Source organism: Leptodactylus fuscus, chromosome 1 (genome assembly GCF_031893055.1).
Source record: "Leptodactylus fuscus isolate aLepFus1 chromosome 1, aLepFus1.hap2, whole genome shotgun sequence".
In the NCBI taxonomy this organism is placed as follows: domain Eukaryota; kingdom Metazoa; phylum Chordata; class Amphibia; order Anura; family Leptodactylidae; genus Leptodactylus; species Leptodactylus fuscus.
The window spans coordinates 296,693,238-296,709,655 of NC_134265.1; the positions used below are offsets into that span (position 1 = coordinate 296,693,238).

General features: G+C 39.4%; 1 protein-coding gene across 1 annotated transcript in view; it reads left to right on the plus strand.

The window, feature by feature from the left end:
- GALNTL6 (polypeptide N-acetylgalactosaminyltransferase like 6) overlaps positions 1 to 16,418 on the plus strand; it is a 1,127,066-nt gene that overhangs the window by 1,032,854 nt on the left and 77,794 nt on the right. Inside the window, exon 8 of the mRNA XM_075258272.1 lies at positions 11,830 to 11,937. Within this exon, the coding sequence (XP_075114373.1) occupies positions 11,830 to 11,937 (108 nt within the window). The remainder of the gene's footprint in view (positions 1 to 11,829; positions 11,938 to 16,418) is intronic.

A 16,418-nucleotide genomic window follows, 5' to 3' on the forward strand; every position in this document is an offset into this window, starting at 1 on the left:
TAACTCTCTCTGTCTCTGTTTCTGCCTCTGTCTCTCCCTGTCTCTGTTCTCTGTCTCTCTCTCTGTTTCTCTCTCTGTCTCTCTATCTCTATCTCTCTGTCTCTGTTTCTTTCTTTCTCTCTCTCTCTCTGTTTCTCTCTCTCTCTCTCTCTCTCTCTCTCTCAATAGAGTACAGTGCTTCAATGCTTCTAAGTAAGAATGCTTTAGAAAATGGAAGTGTTAATAGTTTATTTTGTCAATTAGCAAAATGAAGTGAATGAACAAAGAGAAATCTATATCTTAGAAATATTTGTGTGACCGCCTTCATCTGCAAACAGCATCAATTCTTCTAGATAAACTTGTATCCAATTTTTGAAGTAACTTGGCAGGGAGGTTCCAAATATCTTGGAGAACTAAACACAGATCTTCTGTGGATGTAGGCTTTCTCAGATCTTTCCATCTGTCAGAATCCTGTATTTTTCTAGTCTACCACTAGTGACCGCTATTCCTTTTACGTTGAAATATTGTTGCACTTCCACTCCTCACCACTGGAGCCTTCTGTGTTCATCTTAGGAATTGCCTTAACAAAGAGGACCAATCAGTACCAATGTAAAACCATCTTGTTTTCTATTTGGGCCTATTTATACCTATGAGGCAGTACAGCCTTTTCTTGAGTATTGTTTCCAATCTCCTGCTCCCAGAACTGTCTTTCCTAGTTTGTTTCTACTCCATTGCTGTATTACCCTTGTGATCTACACTTCAAGCCACACCTCGGACTACTGCTCTTCAGTACCTATCTGATCCTGGCTTACTTCATCTGGCCACCAGATTACAGCCGCGTATACCAGTAACGTAACACCGTCTCTTCATGTAAAACCAGACAGACTTCATCATGTTGAGATCAGTGATCTGCTAGAGCCATATGTTTACACCAAATATTAAATTGGTTTAGATTTCTCTTTTGTTCATTCACTTTTTTTTTCTTTAACTGAAAAAATAAGCTATTAGCACTTTTATTTTTGAAAGTATTCTCGGTTTGTAACATTTTTTCCACACACGCCTAAAACTTATGAAAAGTATAATAAATAATTTTACAAAAGTTGACATGTTAAAAGGGAAGCATACATGGAAAACCCACTAAAATAGCAACAACAACAAAAAGTTACAATAAAAGGTCAAAATGTTCTACACCAGTACAGTACAGTACATAGAATAATTGCTGGAGAGGGGATGTAGTGGTTTTATCATAGTTCTTTAGATCCCTAGCTTGAAAAAGTCATTACAGATGTAATCGCTTACCTTTACCTTAGCTAGAGTTTACTTAAGGACTTCAATTTCTCATGAAAACAATTTAACAATATATATATATGCAATATAAATATACATATATATATATATATATATATATATATATATATATATATATTAGCAAAACCTTTGACAAGCTGAAATTCACAACCACTGGATGGCCACACATAGACACTTCTAGGTTAGGCATCACATGACACACCTGGCCACGTCATACATGATGTTAAGGGGGCTGTCCTAAGAGGCAACACACAGAGGCACTGTTTTCCTAATTACATCTTGGGAAACAGATTAGCATATTCCCCATAATCCCCTATTGGAGCGAAAATGGCTTTGTAAGTCTCCATACGCCTGCAAAGGTGCCCACTCCTCAAGAAGTGTTATTATCCTCATACCCTGGTCTAAAGTCTCTCACCCAGCCAAATCAGTTTCCCTACACTGTGCTGATGAGATCCAACCAGATTGAAACAGCACTGTCCACAGCTGGGATTCTGTTCCTTTTGCAATGGATATACTGGTTTGCCAATAACCACGCATCATGTTATTAGGCTTATTGAAAAATTCATGCATGATGTTATTTAAGGGGGCTGCACTAAGAGGCAGCATACAGAGGCACTGTTTTCCTAATTACATCCTGGGAATCAAATTTGCATATATCACATGACAGTATCACAAAAGTATGTTGCATTGAAAATCTGGTCAGCTCACTTTTTTCTTTGGTCATTTTACGAAAAATAAAATAAAATGAACAACTCTAGACAGGGAAGCAGAATGGACAGCGACATAAGTGAATAGAACAAACATGGGCAGAGACTTGAAAACAAGCATGAAACAACTGTTAAAAATAACACAAGGACCAAAACCAAAGCAATGCTTCCTATAGAAAGGATATTTTGGATCTAAGATGTTTTTTTCACGTATGTTTGATGCTGATAAACCCTGCCAGGGATACGAAAACCTCATTAGTGGATAAGTATAACTCATATTTCTGTGCTTAAGACCACCCTGGTTCCTATTGGTGTATGTTATTGATTCTGTGATAATACTTTAGTAATGCGCTGTAATGTTTTAGTACCAGTCCATTACTACGAGCTCCTTATTTCTTTCCTTGGTAACATTGTTTCATCTAAAGATAGGTTGACTGTGTTCGTCTTACTGAAATGACCTTTATAGGACCGATAAATGTCTTAAAAAAGGATTAATGATAGAAACTTGACTTTTGTGAGATCAGACAGGGATAATGACGGTAACTGGCACAGAATTGGAACATTCTTCATGATCCACTTTGATAAACTTGGTACAACTTTAGCCTGTCTAGTCTGTGTTTACACTGTCTAAATAAAAGGAAGGGTTAGTAAATCTGTTCAGACCTTTTTTTTAAAGCACAAAAGATTAAAATGCCTTCTTAATGAAGAATTCTTCTTGCATCTATATGCACTTCTCAGTACATTTCCTTTAATTTCCATCTCATGGACATTTAGGGACAAGTTTCTTATCAATCTCTATTTAATTAACATTACTTGTAATGGAGGAATAATTTCTCTTTAAGGATTCACTAAATGGTTCTGGAACACATGAGAAAATTAGATAAAAAGATGAGTTCACAGATCTTGACAGTCATCTATGTCAGTTAATTATTATATTTTAATAATATTTGTATTAATGTGACAAGACTGTTATGTAAACACTGATGTTAGTGTTCCGTTATCCGTCTTAATTAAAAGTGTGTTTACATTTGGTATCCTTCTGCTTACTAGAAACTATCTGTGGTTATTCTGTCGAGCTCCGTATTACAAATTAGGGATACGGCCATTTTTAATAAAGTTGGCTTACCAGTAGCTGCAAAAGACTATTTGTTTTTGAAAGCCGACATACAGAAATGGCAAACACATTTACTCCTAGTGCCTTCCCAATTCGATCAAGGGAGAGCGGCTTTGAGTCTATGTACTCTGTGGATCCTGTTTAATTAAATTTCTTCACATTACTCCCTGTGTAGTCATTCAGGCTTGTAACACACTATTCTGTTCTGTGCTCCATTATGTAGGCTACAGCTGCCTGCCATTACTGCTTCACAGAACCAGTTATTATAACAGTAATTTCTGTATTCCGTGTATAGTATGACATATTAATTGTCATATTTTAAACACTTTTCGTTGCATTTTCGTAATATCAATTCTTTACTACTTAAGAAGATCTGTGTTATTATAAATATAGATAATATAATGCATATATAATATAACCAATGTGTCTAATTGATTGGGTATTGTGAAATAATTGCTTGTATGATTTAAATGTAGAGATAGACGAGATTCTTCGCATGAATATTTGCAAGGTTCGTCCACCAGTTTCGTTTCTGACCTAACTTGTTCGGTCTGAACCAGAAATGCTATTATTATACCCGGCAGTCTATTGTCTTTTTGAAATGAAACATGCAAAGGAACCTTGTGATCTTGTGAGGTTCACCTATTACTACATTTTAACTAAGCAAGCAATTGGTAAGGGAAGGTGAGTATCGGTGTTTATTGTGTAGTGATTCATTGATTTGGAACCTCAAAAAGTTCAGGATTGGCCCAACCTGAATGTTTTGGAAGTTTACAAATCAGTTTTCTCACTTGGTCTCTACTGGTTAGTAAAATATTTCTTCCTATTGCTTATATAGGTTCAGTATATCAGTCAGATAAACATAATCCTCATCCATATCCATATAATTCGAATCAGAAACGTAATCTGAAGCTCTGGATCCCAAAGCAAAATCTATAACGGGGTGCCCAAGTACCTTGTGCTATTCAGAATAATGACAATTTTTTTGCAGCAAAGGGATATTTGGGCCCCCTAATAGTGCAGGGACATGGTAGCCGATGGTATCCAGTGCACCTGCTATAGCTTCACCCCTGGTTTTTACAGTGTATGGTCTACTTTATGTTGTCTCCACAAATACAGTTCAGATTAATGGGAACAATTTTTTAAAAACGGTTATATACTGTATACTTTTATTAGTATCTGTAGACTGGTGGAGTCAGATGCACCACAGGTAGAGAGGTATGCATTGCTTTATAATTGAGGAGCATCTCAATCCTTCCATGTGTCAGAACTGAAATCTAAGTTTTATGTATAATTGATGTTAGTTTTATGAGATTCTTTATAATTAATAAACCTGGCAGCCTAGTCCTTGTCTACTTCACACCTTTTCCTACCTATTTAATAAGAATATTAATGTTAGAAACAAAGACATATGATAAACATTCAAACAATATATTACAATTTTCAACATATACTGGTACATATACTGCAGGTGAATAATGCAAAAAATCCCATATTCTGTATGCCCCAATAGACTTTTATTCTTACAACAGTCTGTAGATGGAAGCCATTAAAAGATCACACTGGGCATATATGATATCCTATGTGGCGCATGACACAGAAATTCTAAGTTAAAGTATCTTGCTCTGCCACCTCAATTCTTAAACTGGGCAAAAGAGACTTGCTGAATGCCTTTAGCTATCAGTATAATGTCAGAAAGTGGGAGGAATCCCACACGAACAAAAGAACATAAAAACTTCATGCAATGTTGCCCTTGGTTGGATTCAACCCAGGAATTCCAGCATTTCAAGGAAATAGTACTAACCACTGCTGCCCTCATAAGACTCGCCTATCTGCTGTGTACCACATTTATTATGTGCTTTAGGCTGAGGCCACATGTTGCAGAAATGCAGAATTTTGGTGGTTGGGGAGATGTAACAGGTTTTATAGTCTCAGCAAGGCGAATGGGATTTTATTTACTCTTATCCCCACAATGTGGGCAATAGACGCTGATGAAAACAAAGTCTTTATAAAAACGTGTATTTTTAAAAAACACTGCATCTTAATTTTCCCTAGAAGAACACAGCATTTTTCCCAATGTACCATCACTCAATCTAATTCTTCAGTGCACAGAAAAAGCCTCTCATAGCCATAACACATAGAGAAAGAATTTCCGGCACTTAATGTATGTACTTCCAAGGTGCAAAATTTATTATATCCATACACAAACGTTTCAATCAATTCAATTGATCTCCCTTTTTTGGACGGTTTTCTTCCGTTTTGTCTTCCATTTCACCTTATCCACACTAAACCAGATATACTGAAGAAGGTCTTGATGACTGAAATGTTTGTATATGGATATAATACATTTTGCACCTTGGAAGTATACATTGAGTGCCAGAAATTCTTTTTCTAAGCATTTTTCCCATAGACTAATATGGGATGGATACAATTGGAAAATGCAAAAGAAAAACTGAAAAGCACAAGCATTTTTGGGATTACATTCATTGCAGTATGTGACTTTAGCCTTACGTTATATTCACATGGCAGTTAACATCAGCCATGTGGCAGTATTTTTTTTTTAACAGTTATCACATGGCTGCATTCATTTCTATGACCGATATTTAGCTCTATTCTTGCCCATTTTCACTGATCCCTCCATACACTGTAATGCATAATGGATCCATGTAAATGGGCAACCCTTGGGCACTAAATGCAAGTGAAAAATTGTGGCCACAGTCATTTAAATGTAGGCTTAAACAATTCTTTTTTTTTTTACCTTACTCAGAGTCATGGCATATTATGTGCCACAATTATTGCAAAAATGTATTGCATAATTCTGGCCCAATCTAAAGATACATCAAATGTATCATCCAGTATCGGTCACTGTAATAAATTTGTCATTTTAGAATGTCTAGGTTTGCACTTCTAGGACAGAGAGTTCATTTCACCTATAACAGACTGCTCTAAACTGCTGCCTTTGAAATCTGACAGCTGTCCAACCAGCATATTCTACTTCTATTTCTAACGTTATCCATAAACTCTTTATAGATCCGAAAATTGACATAAAAGTGAAAAGTGAGAAACTTTAAGTATTTGCAATGTCACATGAATATAATGGAATATTTTTCCTTCCACTTATTAACAAAATGGAATAATGAGACAGAAGCTAGAGTTGGTATTGCATATGGCAAAACTGCAGTCACCTAAGGAATGAACACTTCTTTTGTGGCATAGAAAGATAAGAAGAGATCAACCTTAAAAGTATCGTAAATCAAACCAGAATTTCCCTTTAATAATACCATTGAGGCTGAGGCCATATAGAAAATACTCTGATATAGGTGCGGATGTTGCTTATCTAGGCACTATTTAAAGAGGACCTTTCACGTCCTCGGGCACATGTGGTGTTATACAGCGCTAGAAAGCCAATAGTGTGCTCCTCCTCACAGTAGCGTCTATAGCGCTGTGCTGTGAGAGGGGGGCGCTCCTTACAGCCCTGACACTGAACGGTGAGGAACACCTCCCCTACTCCTGATAGTACTTATCCATAGATGAGTACCGGGGGGGCGTTCCTCAACGCTCAGCGTCATCATTGGGTTCTAAGAAATGCCCCCTCTCACAGTACAGCGCAATAGACGCTGCTGTGAGGAGGGACATCCCTGACAGACTGTCAGAAATGCCCTTCTGACACTGAAGAGCTAGGGTACCGGCACCGATACCTCTTCACCGGGGGCACAGAATGGGAAAGCCGATAGTGCGCTGAATTTGGCCCACTGTCAGCTTTCTAGTGGTGTATTACACTGCATGTGCCCCAAGAGGTGAAAGATCTACTTTAATAGTAATATATTGTATGTCTTGTAAGTGATAATGTTAGCCAATTTCTAAACATTGTGATTTTTTTGTTCCTTATCTCTACTCTGCCTTTTGTCATTCAGCATATCAGATATTTTTCATTACGATCTATCCATCTGACACAGTTGTTTTGATGTGTGGAATAAACTACTTGATGGACAAGAGACTTGTGACCCTTCTGCCTCTCACTTTGTGAGCAGTTGTGACACATTATTCAGGGAAGTGTCTGCTATGTGACAAACAAGAGTCATTCTGATTTGATGACTCTGGTTTATGAATACTGACTGCTGAAGCTTTCTTAAACTCCATATTTCATTAACCGATAACAAAGCATCATAAAACATTGTGGACTTACTTTAACTCTTAATAACTTTTTCAATTAATAGATTCTGAACACTTTTTAGCACAGAGTAGAGCTGAGCATCTGCTTTGATAGAAGAGTTTGCCAAAAGTTATAATTTCCTATGCTCTGGAATAGCATATTCACACATTGCGTATACTACATTGAGGTGATATCATGTATCATCTTTTTTGCACTTACATTTCTGGAGATATAGAGGCTTTACAGGGCATTGGAAGGCAGACATAGAAATAAAGAAATATATTACTGACTATTTTCTACCTAAATATAGACGCTGATAAGCACTTGAAAAATCCAAAGCAAACACAAAGATCGGTGCAGAAACAAGAATCTATAGGAGATCAACAATATTCTCTGGTATAACCAACACTTAGAAAATGTTCAGACATCTACTGTATTTTTGGCTATATTCACATTCCTGGCAGTATTTTTATTGAGTGTTTGTCTAGAAACAGAAAATCAGAACTCCAGCTGGTGATGGATCCGTCATATGATGGACATTAAAGGATCATGCTGTATGCTATGGACTAAAATGATGTCTTTTGGTTACCTGTTATAATATATCTCATTTTAGCAAACTAAAAAGTTCTGCTTGACGGACTTTTCTGTCCGTGATTTATGACAGAATCTGTGAAAAGAACCACAATTACAGATGTGAACATATCCCTTATGCCCTGTTCATATCTGCGTATGTATTCTGTTTGGTTAGAGTCCGCATGGAGACCCCCCGAACGGAATACAAATGCAATTGTGAGCACTGTGTTGTAAAAGCACACATACCCCATAGACTATAATGGAGTCTGTGTGCTTACCATGCACTGCTGCACTAATGATTTGTGCGGGCAGTGCGCGGCAAGCACACGGACCCCATTATAGTCTATGGCGTTTGAAATTGCGCTTGTATTCCGTTCGGGGGGTCTCCATGCGGAATCTAACCGGACGGAATACATACGCAGATGTGAACAGGGCATACTGATATGACACAAAACACTGTATAGAACAACATTTGCAAGAAAATATTTTTCAAACAAATAAAAGTATTGTCACCCACTCTAGAAAGACAGGAAGTAAATTTGATTAATTTAGTATGGTAGTAATGTGCAACTTTCTCAACACTTTTTAACCCCTTCCCGCTGACTGCATTTTTTGATTTTCATTTACCACCATTAATTATTCTGGACAATGTACTAGGAAACTGGAAAAAAAAATCAGAATGAGGAGGATTTGAAGAAAAAGTGCATTTGTGCGATTTTTTTAGGGGATTTATTTTTACGGCATTCACTGTGCAGCCAAAATGACATGTCACCTGTATTCTATGTTTCGGTATGATTCTGGGGATACCAAATTGATATGGTTTTATTTACATTTTAACCCCTTAACAAAAATCCAAAACTGTGCCAATTTTTTTTTTCTAAAAGTGGCCATATTCTGACACCCATAACTTTTTATACTTCCGTGTACGAGAATGTATAGAGTGTCTTTTTATACCATTTTGGGGGATTGCTATTGCTTTGATAATTTTTTTATTAAAATTTTTATCACAGGCAAAACAGTGAAAAAATGGCGGTTTGGCACTTTTGACTTTTATTTCCTGCTACGGTGTTTACCGTACAGGAGAAAAATTTTTATAGATTTGTAGAGACGGTGTTTTTGGATACAGGGATACCTAATATGTATGTGTTTCACAGTATTTAACTACTTTCATATGTGTTTTAGGAAAAGAGGGTGATTTAAATTTTTAATACTTTTAAATTTTTTTTAAAAAAAAAATGTTAACTTTTTTTTACTTTTTTTTTTTTTGCATTTATCAGACTCCCTAAGGGTCTTGAACCCCAGGGGGTCTGATCACTAATGCAATGCATTGCAATGCTAATGGAATGGGCGCTGGCAGGAAAATGGCACCTCTGTCAGCTTTGACCGAAGCACCAGAAGGGTTAATGCCCACGATCAGTGCGGGCACCAACCATAAGCATTAGCACATGGTGTCTTCTGTATGATACAGCAGATACCAGGTGACTATGACAGCCACCCGGGAGTTAAACACCCGGCATTCTCTGTACTAGTACAGCAGATGTCGGGAAGGGGTTAATAAATGAGGGGTCGGTGGTAGAGGGTACAGTCTTCTAATAGCCTCCTGATAGATTTACTATCAATCAGGCATCAGTTGTGTAATAAATGCAGATTTGGTTATCTCCTACACATCCAAGGCACAGACTAGGTGCATCCAGAAACCAACATGATATGTGTGTTGTCGCAAGAGATGGTACAAAGAACACAGAAAATGCATTAGGCCCACATGGCGTAAACTTTTAAAGGGCTTTTTTGCTATATGAGGCCTTAGCCTTAAAAACTGTTTTTTGGGGGGGTTTTACCGGTAAATGGGATTCTGCATAGGCAGAGGAGCTTGAATATTGCAGAAACCTACACTAATGTGCAAAAGTTTGTGGCAACTAGGATCAAAAATAAGAATGCATTTAAAAATAGAAAAAGAACTTGGCAGGGAGGTTGTTCCAAGCATCTTAGAGATCTAAGCACAGATCTTCTACGGATGTAGGCTTGCTCAAATCCATCTGTCTCTTTCTATAATCCCAGACAGACTGGATGATTATGAGATCAGGGTTCTGTGGTGGCCAAATCATCACTTCCAGGACTATTCCTCCAAAGAGCGGTCATACCAAATATTGATCTAGAATTGAGGGAAGGCAAAGGTGGTCATCCCAAATATTGATAAGCTCCAGATTTTGATGAAATATTAACACTTCTATTGTTCAAAGCATTCTTTTAAAGTTAGCACATTGCAGTAATATAACCATACAAACATATAATCATTCAGAATACAATGCCCCTTCTATATTGGTGAAAACACAGAATTGTATAGTCTACAAGGCTCAAATGGTGCATTATACAATAGATAGTCCATCATGTTCACTGCAAAGAGGCACTTAAAAATCTAGTGTCAGCATTTTTCACAGAAAGTCTACAGAATTTTCCTTTCCAGACCTTCTTCCCATATCATATTTATAAGGAAAATGTCAGTGTTTCCATATAATTGATATGCTGTGATTTTCAAAACTGAGCGTTTTTGAAGACGCACATTTCTACTGCAGATTTTTTTCTGCAATGTGTGGAAAGTATTAGGCAGAATCCCATCCACTTTGCAGGTACTGTACAACGCTGTGTTTTCACAATATGAAGCCCCGGCCTCAAGGTAGATGATCCTGGGCCACATTATACACAGACAGGCAAAAATGTCGCAGATTTATTAAAAGGCCTGTGTTTTCCAATAAATTTGTTGCATCTTACTCTATCTTAAATGCATGTTTTAGTAACTTCCCCCATAGTGTTTTCCACATGGAATCATACCATAGATACCATGTATCACTAGGACAGGGGTGCTCACACTTTTTCTGCGTGTGAGCTACTTTATTAGCTGACCAAGGCAAGAGATCTACTAGGGCGGGGCCGGAGCGAGACTGTGGGTGGGGCTGGGCCTATGGGCGGGACTGGGCTGGCTTGTGGGCAGGGCAGGTGTGTCTGTGGGTGGGGCCGGGCATGTGGGTGGGGCCGGGCGGCTCGTGAGAGCAGGAGACAGCGGTGTTCTGTGGCCGCTCAGGGATCCCCGCTGTCTGCCTGTTCACAGCACAGGCTGAGAGTTATATCTGGACACTGGCAGGCTGGGGCTGCGGCAGCCTCGCCTGCCAGTGTCCGGAGATGACTCTCAGCCTGCACTGTGAACAAGCAGACACCGGGGATCCCTGCATCCTGCGATCGACCCATACGTCCTTTGCGATCTACCAGTAGATCGCGATCGACGTATTGGGCACCCCTGCACTAGGAACTGCCTATTAATCTTGGTTCACAAGGGATTAAAAAAGTTTGCGGTAGGATGTTATGGTCTTAGCCGAACATCAATGGTCTCCTGGGTTAAACGCATTTCTATATACACTGTATCCTTAAGTTTTTAATAAATGTTATAAATTGGTTAAAAGAAAGAATTTAACTCTTGAGTATAAGCATCTCATGGCAACATTTCTTTACAATACTGTATGTAATAATCCCGCACTGCTTGTACTGAAGCTGCTGATGTTTCTGAGTTGAAGCTTCTTGAGCTGGTTCCTTGCCAGGGGCACTGTTATTGGATAGCCAGTGTTTACACACAGAGCTGCCGCCTGTGGGGGAATTGGGGAGCTTAAAAGCCTCTCTGAGAATATGATCTTCAATAAAGCTAGTGATATCAACATGCACAGACTGAGCTGCTTACAAGTGACAGCAGTCCCACTGGAAGCCGAGTTTTTATGTGCATATGAGAGGTCTGGAAAATGATATGTCTTTGTCGCTCATCTCTTTGTGAATATTATGTATGACACAGAAGTTGATAGTTAGATAACTTTAGCTTCCAGTAATGTTTTCTCAAACATTTTATATGCAGTGCGAGGAGATTGTTATTGTGTATTAAATTACTTGGGTAAGAAACTGCAAGTAGCAAATATGATATCAAAACACTGATATGTTTTTACTTCTATGTTTAGGTATGGATGTGTGGAGGGGAAATGTTTGATGTTCCTTGTTCCAGAGTGGGCCATATCTACAGGAAGTATGTGCCTTACAAAGTTCCAACAGGGACAAGCCTTGCAAGGGTAAGTACCACAAAACTGAAGTAATCTCTTTGTACCTATTTACATACACTCACCGGCCACTTTATTAGGTACACCATGCTAGTAACGGGTTGGACCCCCTTTTGCCTTCAGAACTGCCTCAATTCTTCGTGGCATAGATTCAACAAGGTGCTGGAAGCATTCCTCAGAGATTTTGGTCCATATTGACATGATGGCATCACACAGTTGCCGCAGATTTGTCGGCTGCACATCCATGATGCGAATCTCCCGTTCCACCACATCCCAAAGATGCTCTATTGGATTGAGATCTGGTGACTGTGGAGGCCATTGGAGTACAGTGAACTCATTGTCATGTTCAAGAAACCAGTCTGAGATGATTCCAGCTTTATGACATGGCGCATTATCCTGCTGAAAGTAGCCATCAGATGTTGGGTACATTGTGGTCATAAAGGGATGGACATGGTCAGCAACAATACTCAGGTAGGCTTTGGCGTTGCAACGATGCTCAATTGGTACCAAGGGGCCCAAAGAGTGCCAAGAAAATATTCCCCACACCATGACACCACCACCACCAGCCTGAACCATTGATACAAGGCAGGATGGATCCATGCTTTCATGTTGTTGACGCCAAATTCTGACCCTACCATCCGAATGTCGCAGCAGAAATCGAGACTCATCAGACCAGGCAACGTTTTTCCAATCTTCAATTGTCCAATTTCGATGAGCTTGTGCAAATTGTAGCCTCAGTTTCCTGTTCTTAGCTGAAAGGAGTGGCACCCAGTGTGGTCTTCTGCTGCTGTAGCCCATCTGCCTCAAAGTTCGAAGTACTGTGCGTTCAGAGATGCTCTTCTGGCTACCTTGGTTGTAACGGGTGGCTATTTGAGTCACTGTTGCCTTTCTATCAGCTCGAACCACTCTGGCCATTCTCCTCTGACCTCTGGCATCAACAACGCATTTCCGCCCACAGAACTGCCGCTCACTGGATGTTTTTTCTTTTTCGGACCATTCTCTGTAAACCCTAGAGATGGTTGTGCGTGAAAATCCCAGTAGATCAGCAGTTTCTGAAATACTCAGACCAGCTCTTCTGGCACCAACAACCATGCCACGTTCAAAGGCACTCAAATCACCTTTCTTCCCCATACTGATGCTCGGTTTGAACTGCAGGAGATTGTCTTGACCATGTCTACATGCCTAAATGCACTGAGTTGCCGCCATGTGATTGGCTGATTAGAAATTAAGTGTTAACGAGCAGTTGGACAGGTGTACCTAATAAAGTGGCCGGTGAGTGTAGATCAGCTAAGGCTGAGTTCACGCTACCGTTTTTAATGTCCGTTGCTGTCTTCCATCATAGGATGACATCAACGGACATTAAACTGGAACAGAGAATGGTTACAAACTGATTCTGTGTCCGTTCCCATTGACAATCAACATAACAGAAGCTATGTATTGATCTGTTACAAAGTTTTAAAAAAAAAACAATACAGAAGATAGCTTTCATCATGTTATTTACATTAGTGTCAATGGGAACAGACATAGACTCAATCTACAACTGTTCTCTGCAACAGATTAATGTCCGTTGCTATTATCCTATGATGGAAGACAGCAATGGACATTAATAATGGTAGTGTGAACCTAGCCTAATCCTGTGCCATCTCTTGTCCAGCTCTCATAGAAACCTGTGCAGCCAAGATAATGCACTGTACTGTGGGAAAGTCTAAATTTTTCAAAGGAGCATTAACCAGAGGCATAACTTAAAGCTCCTGGGTCCCAATGCAAAATCTGTATTAGGGCCCCACTTAGCATGTGCTATGTCTAATAATGGTGTCTTATTATGTTAAGAGATTGTTGGACCCCCTCAAGTTATTGCTACCTCTAGCAATTGCTACATCTGCACCTATAGTAGCACCCCTGTTTAACCCCTTGACACCGCAGCTATGTTACATTTTAGAATTTTCATTTTTTACACCCTGCCTTCTACCATAACTTTTTTAAATTTTCCCATTCATAGAACAGTATAAGGGCTCATTTTTTGCAGGATAGATAGTACTTCATAGTGGTATCATTTAATATTCTGTATGGCATACTGCGAAGCTGCAAAAAAGTCAGAATGGGGGATTTAAAATAAAGCTGTATGTGCACCGTTGTCTTATGAGTTATGAGTGACATATCAGCTATAAGATCTTATAAATACAGCAATGCCAAATGTATATAGATTTTATGTTTTAACTAGAGATGGGTGTAAATGTGGCACATCTTCCCTTCTTGTGCCAAAGATACACTACGTTGTTCCTTTTTATGAATGTGCGTTGAAGGGGGTGAAGACCAAGATGGCCCAACAAATTACTATTACTCATGCCAGAAAACTTGTATTAGTTATTAGAGATGAGCGAACACTGTTTGGAACAGCCGTTCCGAACAGCACGCTCACAGCACGCTCCGATAGAAATGAATGGACGTAGCCGGCACGTGGGGGGTTAAGCGACCGGCCGCCGGCAAAGCGTACATGCCAGGTGCTTCCATTCATTTCTATGGGAGCGTGCTGTTCGGATCGGCTGATCCGAACAGTGTTCGCTCATCTCTATTAGTTATACCTGAAATCCATACCAATTCCTGACTGTCATAGAGATGAACTCCGACTCTTGTGATTGCACCTGGTGTATTAAGAGGCTGGGGCCCCATAATAATTTAGGGGCATCTCACATCTAATGGGTGTATAGAACATCAGTCCTTGTAAATTCCCCCATTACGTCTAAACAAATAATTCAGCAAATAAATGTTATAGTATTGCTATTGCGGTTAAGCTCTCTCATGTTTGTGAAATGGTTAATTGCTAAAAGTTAAAACTCCCTGCTAAAGTAAAATGGGTCATTCTGTACGGTATATTAAACAGTATGGCAGCTTTTAGACTCCGACTGTTTTTACCTTAATTAGCACAACTAGTAATAGCTGTACAGATATCATTCCATGTCCATTTACAGTATATATTTCTGTATGGTACAGTGACGTTATATCAACACCATCACCCTCACTACCTATTAGTATTAAGCAGAGCCTATTCTACTACATTCTAATTTATTTATTTGTTTGCTTGCCGGATGGGATGTTTTACAGGTCAATACTTTTCCACGAGCTCCTGAGAGCTTTTTCAGCTCTCTCAGTGCAAATTTCGGAGTGATAACCCCACAAGGGATTGCTGCGTCAGGTGAAAAACATTGATTACTCAGCGCTGCAATCTGACTTGTGTTCACTCTGACACAAACTGAATTTCCATTCCCCAAACAATTTATTTATAGGGCTGGAAGAAAGCCAGATTTTAACAACATTATACATCATCCATGCAGCACCCAAATGAAAACCTGTCTAACATTAACACTTTATTTATTTTACAATAACAAAACTTACTATGAATAAAAACATAACAGCGGCGAAAGTTTCAGGATTATGTTATTTGACACAAAGCATTTTTAGGGCATAATGTTTTGGGAAACCCATTAAAATGGGTGACCCATTAGGATTAATACATCTGCTTTATCCCCTTCCTGCCGCACCCATATTTGGAAATGTTGGGGGTTTCCCTATAGGTATAAAATAGGTATAACAGTAGCAGAAAAATGGTGCGGGAAAAACCGCAATGTGTTGCCGATGGAGTTTTTCCTGCCACGCTTTTTTGCTGCGACCCGAGATATAGGCCTTAGCCTTCCTTGCTCCCTTCTTTCTAAAAGTCATAACTTTTTATTCTTCTTTTCAAAGAGTCATATGAGGGCTTCATTTTTGTGGGAAAAATTCTTCTTCCTAATGGATCCACTTATTATTCTGTACGATGTACTGGGAAGCTGCAAAAAAAAAATCTAAATAGGGTGGAATTAGGATAAGTTCACACAGGGTTTTTTGTCAGGATTTTGAGGCTGTATCCGCCTCAAAATCCTGACCAAAAAGATGGCTCCCATTGATTTCAATGGGAGCCGGTCAGTTCTTTTTTCTGGGAGCCGTTTGTTCCGGCTCCTGGAAAAAGAAAAGGGATGCTCATTCTTCAGGGCGTTTCACTTGCAATGCGCCCTGCAGACACTCTCTCCTCCTGACTATGCCCATTCATTGGGCCCAATCCAGAGTGGAGTGCATGACTGGATGCCGGTGCAGTGCACTGGCATTCAGTCACGGCTACCCGTTTTTGGTCCTGAACCTGAGGCGGCCTCAAAATGGAGCCCCTTACGCCATCCCTATGCTGTATTTGTAATAGTGGTGATTATGGGTGTTACAGTATTATCCTGTAGACTTGAATGGGACAATATTCGCAACCACCATTATCAAGACCACAGGGAGTGAACAGCACAGAACCCAGCATATAAATCATGTCAGGAGATGCTTTGAAAAACACCTGATCTGTGGGATCTTAATGGTATGCCAGAAATTTTTTAAAGGTGAGTTAGCCCTTTAAGGCTAAGGCCCCACGGGACAATCCGCAGCACTAAAGTGCAGTTCTTCCCACAGCAATTTGAACAGAA